The sequence below is a fragment of the Acanthaster planci genome, linkage group LG17, assembly GCF_054643075.1.
Source record: "Acanthaster planci isolate LZ-2023a linkage group LG17, COTS_SCS, whole genome shotgun sequence".
Taxonomy (NCBI): domain Eukaryota; kingdom Metazoa; phylum Echinodermata; class Asteroidea; order Valvatida; family Acanthasteridae; genus Acanthaster; species Acanthaster planci.
Window position 1 is genome coordinate 9,522,978 of NC_141793.1, and position 8,201 is coordinate 9,531,178.

The following is an 8,201-nucleotide window of genomic DNA, read 5'->3' on the forward strand; positions in this document are numbered from 1 at the left end:
CACCACCAACAGGTCGTCATGGAAAGTCCTGTTTCACATTGCATTGTGGGAAATGGACAACCAATTCTATATGCCTGCTCCTCGCGGGGAACTTGAATTATTTCAAAATTTGTTTTTCTTGTATTGTTTTTTTATTTTGTAAATGTATTTAGACTTACAGTTTTATTAATTCTTTCTTCTTTCTATCGCATGGAATGTCCCCACCCATCATTTTTTTTTCTAATGTAAATCGTGGAAAAACGGCCATGCTTTTGTCGACTGTAAACTTCAAAAATGGCCTCTCCGTGGCAACCTCTTGGTGGCGCACTGTATTGGAAATCTCCCGTAGCTGGCGTCACACAGGCAACTTTTTTTCACTGATGTTGTTTTCTCCGTAAATCTTTTCAGATCGTGGAACAGAAAGCTGCCGGGGTCATTACGAGTTACTCGCGAGGTTGCAAATATTTCGTCAACTGCACAGAAGTGGATATGTGCGGCGAGTCCACGGAAGCGACGGGTGTGTGCATTTCCTGCTGTGACTCGGACCTTTGCAATGGAGCGCCCTTGTCTGTCCTAAGCAGACTACAGGTTCTTGGAACATCGGCCGCCATGTTGGTTGCCTGGATGTTAAGCAGATGAGAGGGCTGTAAACGTGCATCGTTTCAGGCTCCTAAAACAAGACTTAAAATGGAATGCCCGGTGAAGCTGCAAAGAAATGTGTTGCTGGTCACACGAGGATACATGAGATATAAAAAAGGAAAGTCAAACTTACGTGAGTCGAAACAGTGAAGGAAATGTACAGTTTGTGATATTGTGGGGTATCTTCGTTAACTTGTGATCAGAACTGTTGCCAAGAACAAACATCTTCGCTGTTTGAGAAAAAAAAAACAAATTGATGTGCACATACTGTATATGTATATAGACTGCTGGGTGATTGTAAATTTATCGTGTGTTAAATATATGAACGAATTAATCAAAAGCTATCGGTAGGGTCTGTTTAAGTTGTTTGTACTTGGCGGAAGCAAAATTCATTGGCGATGGTCAATGTGCTCTTTAAAAGGAACCTAGTTGATTGCTAAAAGCGCTGACATCACAGTTGGATAAACGTGTGTGGGAAATAGGGCCCTACCATTTATAGGCCAAAGTGAGCAGGTAATAAACTAGTATTATGTCGATATGTAACTGTGATACAGTGGTCACACAGTTAGCATTGTGCCTTTCAATAGGTTTTTCCCTTCGTACTCCTGAAAATGTTGAAATGTTTTCTTGACTTGAAGTCTACGATGATGCATATTGTTCAAAGAAATGAGACAACACCGTGCCCACCGACTAAAAAGATGGTCTCTTTTCAATCGGAGTAAATTCAGATCGAGGCTTGATGTGCGACCGGGATCTGACGTCTACGACTGCCCTGTATACTTAGTGGCACCGAATTAACGCACGCAGATGGCACTAGCGGAAGCCAGGTGTACAACTGCCGAGCTGTCCACGCCCTGCTCGCTAACGATTCTGCTTATGAAATTTACTGGACTGAGAAAAGTGTGCAAGGAATCGATACCATCTGGCACGTAAACGGTGAGAGAGAAATCCATCTCGTCACCTAATTGTGTACCATGTATCAACACTGGGGAAAAATAGTGCAACTGTGAAACCGTCGTCACACGGCCTCTCGGGGCCACAGCTAGACTGTGCTCGTCGATCGATGATGGGCTGGTATATTCTGCGACTAAATGTCAAGTCAAAGCTAGTTGATGCGTTCCAGGGGAAGGAGAGACAACTTACATGGGTCAAAGTATCGATGTCATCAGCCTATCTCGATTAGTATCCCCGTTGAGCAAACAAGGATTTCTTGGAAATGTACGTTCTGGTATCCTGGCCTGTCTCTGAAGACTCTTCTTGTACTCTGAAAGCCAGCCTGTATAAATATGCAGGTAAAAACTAGCTTTTTCATAATCTTCCTCCGGAAAGGATTCCGTCTGATTGGATCCGGATGACATTTGAAAGTCGGATGAAGAGGATTATTTTGCACCGGCCAAAATGAGTTGGCGGCCTAACCGCAAGCGCATCTACAGTCACACCTAATCGAACCCTTTTGACTCGATACTCTATAGCTTGTGACACATTAAGATTGTGCAGTGTTGGTGTTAAAACAACGTCGCGTTGCGTTGCGACCAAATTAGTCTTGGGTTGACTTTGCTTTACAAGTGTAGAATTCTCTGAGCTTGGATTTGCTATAAGACACTCTGCACATTGATATTTAATATAAGGTTAAAAGTTTCCTACTCGCACTTAATATTTGGTTAATATCTTCCCTCTTCCCTCCCTAACGTTTTGTTGAAGCTTTCAATAGATTCAGGGGAGGAATAAGTGCGCTAAGGCTCGGCCTCGGTCTTCCAGATAGCCATGGGCTGTGCTGAATTACTGGGCTGCAAGCGTCTCTAGTGCATGCTTTTGGCCGTTCAGCACCTTGGCAGTGGCTAATACCGAGCCTACCCTGACGTGGCTAGCAAAGCTTTTCTGTAGGGCACCTGTCAAAATCAAAATGTTGATCAAAAGTTGTCAATCGAACCAATGTCAACCACGTCGTGTGGCAGCATTGTGCAGTCAGTGCCCGAGACCCCAAGAATTTAGCCCAGCTAGATGTGACCTTTTAAAGGACAAACCCTCTTTGTCTAAAATTAGTTGTTTCCGGTGCCATACGATGTGGAAACTCGATTTTTCTCCCCTGTAATGTTTATGCCTTTATCAATAAAATGCCCAGTTTAAGCAGTTCAACTAATCGATGCTAAGATCAATAATACAATCTTGTTAATTTCTACCTGGCCACAATATAATTTGCACAGTCATCTATGACCAACAGTGATAATTTAAACCGACGTAACTTAAAACGATTCATAGGTTGCTTGTTGTGAGGGAACCTTTAGCCATTAAACGAGTAGGGACCTGTGCGGTCTCGTTATAAATTAAGCGTTATCTGTCCCACTCAATGAATGATCCGGAAGTTGATCAACAATATCTTTTTGTAGTACAATGCCCCACCCACATATTCTATTTTCTGATTGGCGGAGTACACGCCAAGAGACGCTTCCTTGCATTTGAAAATATTTTTTATATTGGCACTCCTACAAAAAGACAATCGCAGGCATCCTCGTTCTGTGATGCACTGTATCTGCAGACAGAAGAGAATTACTCTATCCGTACAAAAGAAACTACGACTGGTACCCTGACCTTTGTTTCGGCACATTAAGTTGTCTCAATTTCGACATTTCTACACGCGATTGACAAAAATGAGTGCACGTTTACATCGTTTTGCTCTCTGTGCGGGCAACAAATTTCAAGAATGTGCGGATGATGTTGGTGAAGTTTTATGGAACATATATACTGACCGTTTTGTCTTTTGGTATACGGGAAAAGAGAATGCTCCGTAGGTCATTTAGGGAGGCTAGTTTGACTGCACTACTCGAAGCAGTCATTATGAAATTTTATTAATTATTAATTTTATTATTATAATATAAATCTGGTGATGTATGACGTGGATGTTAGCAAAATGTGGTCTCTTTTCCCCCTTTTATTTGCCGATTTCCTGCATCCACTGCCGCTGTATATCGACGTTTCTCGTAGCATTTTTCATGAGGCCTGATTTAAGATTGTCCTAAAGTTTATACTGCACCAGGCAGGTACCAGCTGGACAGCTGTTTGTTAGCAGAGTCAGGGGAACCTCCTTCCTCTTCCTTTGGAATGTCGTTTGCTGTTGTACCAGTAAATGTCAGGAGAACCCTCGCAAGTACTCATGTATTGTATCACTGCATAGACAGATAACAGCAATTTAGTCACAAGTCTTGCCAGGGAGGGATCTATTTGCCCTGATGGTTTGCGATGAAAGTAGCTATGAGCTGTGAGTTGAACCGAAGAGGAATTTGCAATATTTACACGGGAAGGTTTCCTTATTTTGGTCCAAAAAAGGAAAAACAAAGTAAAGAAACCTGGACATTTTAAATGACGCCTTGCTGGTGATTCCGTCATAAGTATTGTTGGAGCGCATGGAAACTTGCTGCTTTCGGTATTGACACGCAACGCAACCGTAAGCATACATAGTAGAAGACTCAAACGCGCATCTTACTGGCAAGGACATATGCATAACGTACTTAGTGGGAGGGTGAAATATTGATTGAAACAAATTTAAACGACCAAAATTGTCACAGTCTTTCAATCTAGCATGCACTAGCAATCGTACAAAATTATACAGTGCGTTGTTAATAATTGTAACCGGTTATACGTATGATGTTGTAGATGATTAGAATGCAGTGCACTTGCGGCAGTTGAAAAAATATAAAAAGATGTGGGTGCCATTTCATATCAGTGTATCCTTAAGCTATACCTATCAGCAATGCCTCTTCCATGTCAGTGAGTCCGGAGGTGAACATAGAGAAGAAGCATTCTTGATTGGCAGAACGGGTAAAGAAAATGATAAGAGACGTTTCGAACACACAAACCCTCGAGTACGTCCAATGGGCTGCGCACGGTGTCCAGTATTCGCCCCGAGATGAAGTGCACCCTCCCCGGCGAAAGAAAGACAGAAAGTGCAAAGTTTTCCAACTGGGTTCTTGCACGCATTCAGTGTGTACGTGAAGAGCATCCGGTTCGTAAGTGTGACGACACTTAAGTTTAAATTACGCACACACCGTACATGCACTGCACACAGTTCCACATATGGAACCAGAAGTTAACGCACAACTTTGCGATCGTCCAATGGGAGCCTGCGAATCATGGCACGTCTGCCTTTGTGACGAAGTCACTTACGAACCGGATACATTCCAGAATCCGGTTCGCAAGTGACTTCGTTACAAAGGCTGACGCGTCAGCATTTGCAGGCTCCAATTGGACGATCGCAGAAGTTGCGCGTTAACTTCCGGTTTTATGGTTCCATGTAAACGGCGATCAATGCATGTAAACTCTATGTGCAGTGCATGTGCAGTAGGCGTGGTTTAAACTGAAGTGACGACACACTTACGAACCGGATAAGATCGTTGAAATATGGAAGGTCTGCGTAGCACCGTGATCAGAATATCGACAAGAATATAAGATTAAACCAGCGCATAAGTTCATATAAATATCAGAATATTTACAGAGGTGCGCACAAAAATGAAAGTTTTTATGCTCCTGCATGACAGGCCATGCAAAGTTAGTAAATTCTGACATATCACGATGCATGCCCAGACCGCACACAACCCGGTCAGAGGTCACGGAAGGTTACGAATTAACCCACGCTCGATGTACATGTACTGTACATGCACAACATAGGAAACACATAACGGGAGTCATGAGTAAGGCAAAGAAAAAATCCCAATTTTCGAATCAAAGTCATTCTAAACTGATTATAAAAATAATACTAGCTTAATTAGCACTCCTCGAAAATGAGGATTAGCCAACGCAGGGCAGAAAATATCTCTGTGACAGAGCAAAAATCAGGTACAAACACAGGCGGAACTGTCAGTGATGCGCTTGTGCGCTCATGTCTTCCGAAAGAGCTGGAAGAAAGGGCGGAATGTCTAAAGGCTTATTTAATATTCACGAATCCCTACATTTCAAGCAGTGAAATGGTTTACAACGGTATGAAATGTTCTTCGTGAAATTGGTCTTACAATTGCACTCTTAAACATTCCTTATTTGTGCAATACGCACGCGCAAATTGTTTTGTGGATTCCTTGCAGCATCGCGGCATGTTCATCCAATGCGCATGGTTGGCGCGTGCTAGGCTCAGAGGTGTTCATCCATGACACTGCTGAAACGAATTCTGTCCAATTAGGCCTCCAAGAGATGGCATCATGCATCTTGCACACGAAGTGTAGTAGGGAACGCGTCAGGTTTGCCACAATTGTCTTGCTCAAGCGTGCGAACTTTACTCGAGCGATGTGGATCAGGCTCCAAACTCGTAAAAATGACATACTACATCATTTTCATTGCTATAAGTTGGTCGTGGTTGGTCAGAGGCGATAAGTACCTGACTGAGAAATTTGACATCGAAGTGCCGACGCTGTTCACGTGTTACTTGATAGCTGGAAGGTTCCACACCCGATCAATAATCCGAACGGTTGGGTGCGTTTATGAATTTCGATGGGCACCTTTACAGCATGGTGCTCATAGTCTACTGACCGTTTTGTTTTGTTTTTGTTTTTTTCAGGGTTGTAGTGGGCTTTTTTTCTGCTCTTCTTTATTCGTCTATTTGTCTTTGAAAATATATGGCGTTCTGTTAAAACAGTTTGCAATGTTGAGGTTCTGCATTATTTCTTTATTTGATATATTAATGGTTGAAATTTTATTCCATATCGTTAATGACATCATAATAATCACCGTAATCATCACCATTATTTGGTACCCGTAAAATTAGAACTCATTACACAAATTGTCACTATATAATATTGGAAAAAAGGACCGTGATTTGAACACACACACACACATTGATAAGTCATCTGGAAATCCTAATTTTTTAGGTGATATAAATAAACTTGTTTCCGTACCAGTTCTTTAACGAGTCATTCCAATTTGCATTGTGTGAGCTCGTTTCCTTAAAAATGTCCTGAGCTATTGTGTCAGTGCCAAGGCCAATTTCAAAATTAATTCTTTCCGTCGACGCGTGCCAAAAAAAATGGTATGGCAAACAACCCGTTGGAAACAGTACTGACACTGCCCGCCCCCATTTCAACAATTAGGTTCTGTTATGTAGGTGTCACTACCTTTTTTTTTCTTTGGTCCTCCGGGCATCCATTAGTACGAAGGGAAGTGATGACTTCGCATGATAGTGAATCTTCGAGTACCCCCGGGCGAAATGGAGAGAAAACTGAAGTTCTCAACCATCGGTCCGCGAGAATGTGTCGAGCGGAAATGAAATTTGATTTTAAAGCCGGACGGTCGTCTTCGGTTACGCTTTAGGGAAGGTAGTTTTCTGCGGAAAGGTTAACCTACATAGCTGGTGCTGGTTCGTTGAAAAGGAAATTGGCCTTTGAACTTAATGAAATGAGCTTACACTTCCGTATACTCAAAGGAATCTTTTTAGTGTGTTTCCTTAAGCACGGTTTATGTTTCCGGCGGCCACGGCAATCACGTTTGCCCGAAACGTAGTGCGCCGTGGGATTTGGTAATTTTTTCTCCATTGTCAAGTTTTGTTAGATCCTGTTTAGTTTTTTCACTGTCTGTTCTACTGCCCATACAAATCAGGTTCGGATTACGTAATAAGCCATTGCAAAGTCCGCACATTTCTGAAGGTGATAGACAGGGCTACTGAAGTCGTCTTCAATTTATTTTTTGAAAGTAGTTTTTTATCATGTTGCATGAAGTTGCCCTGCCTGGCCCGGCTTCTATACTCCCCTAGACCGCGCTCGTCGTATCAAACCGTAGTAGAACGCAACGCGCCTCAGTCGCACTGGGCGTGTAAACACATCTGGACGTGCCGTAATTGAACGCCACGAAGCGACTACCGTACACCCTATAGCTTGCCGTGAGAACCATGACAAAACGCAGCACAACGTGACAAAACTTGAAGGATCGTGAGATGCCAGGGAATGCGCATGCTTCCCCTCCCACTACGGACCGTCTGCAAGTTTTGTTACGGGCTATCACGTACTGTCAAGTTGTGTTGCGTTCACCCCGTTTCACTGCGGTCTACTAAGTTTCTCATCCACACGGTGACTGCCGTGGCAAAATATTTGACAGTTTACAAATCTTGCCTGGCGTCCACGGCAATCACGGACTGTCACGTTTGCCCAACCCGTCCCCCCGCGTTGTCTCACGTCCATACCGTTTGATTGCGGTGGCCGCCGGGAACATAATAGTGTAAACCTTGCTTTCGCCATCATCAGAGACGTCAAAATCCCTTCTGTTTACTGAGCCTTGAAAAGTATCCATTGTATAGCTAGTCATACGGTATCGATTAGTGCAACACCTTTGGATTAATTACCCTTGACTTCAGCATATAATTATATCGAGTCCCTCTTATGAAGCGACCTTGGTGAAACGAACAAGCGCAGATTTAAGTGTAGAAGAAGGAGAACCAGACTAGAGCCAAGCACTGGTGCAATTTATGTCGCGATAAATTCAAAATCCTCTGAGACTAGAGCCAAGCGCTGGTACAATTTCCGTCGCAATAAATTCAAAATCTTCTGAGATTTTTTTTTTTTTGGTGCGCCGCGGCCTGGTCATTGTCATTTCATCGGCGACCGTTACCT

The 8,201-nt window shown here is 43.0% G+C and overlaps 1 protein-coding gene across 4 annotated transcripts in view; it reads left to right on the top strand.

Annotated features, from left to right (window-relative positions):
- The window catches only part of LOC110973398 (uncharacterized), a 61,931-nt gene extending 55,410 nt beyond the window's left edge, over nucleotides 1-6,521 (top strand). For all 4 annotated transcript variants that reach the window (XM_087147700.1, XM_087147701.1, XM_087147702.1 and 1 more), the window contains one exon: nucleotides 388-6,521. In XM_087147700.1, the coding sequence (XP_087003826.1) occupies nucleotides 388-618 (231 nt within the window). In that variant the 3' untranslated portion in view covers nucleotides 619-6,521. The remainder of the gene's footprint in view (nucleotides 1-387) is intronic.
- The last annotated feature ends 1,680 nt before the right edge of the window (nucleotides 6,522-8,201 follow it).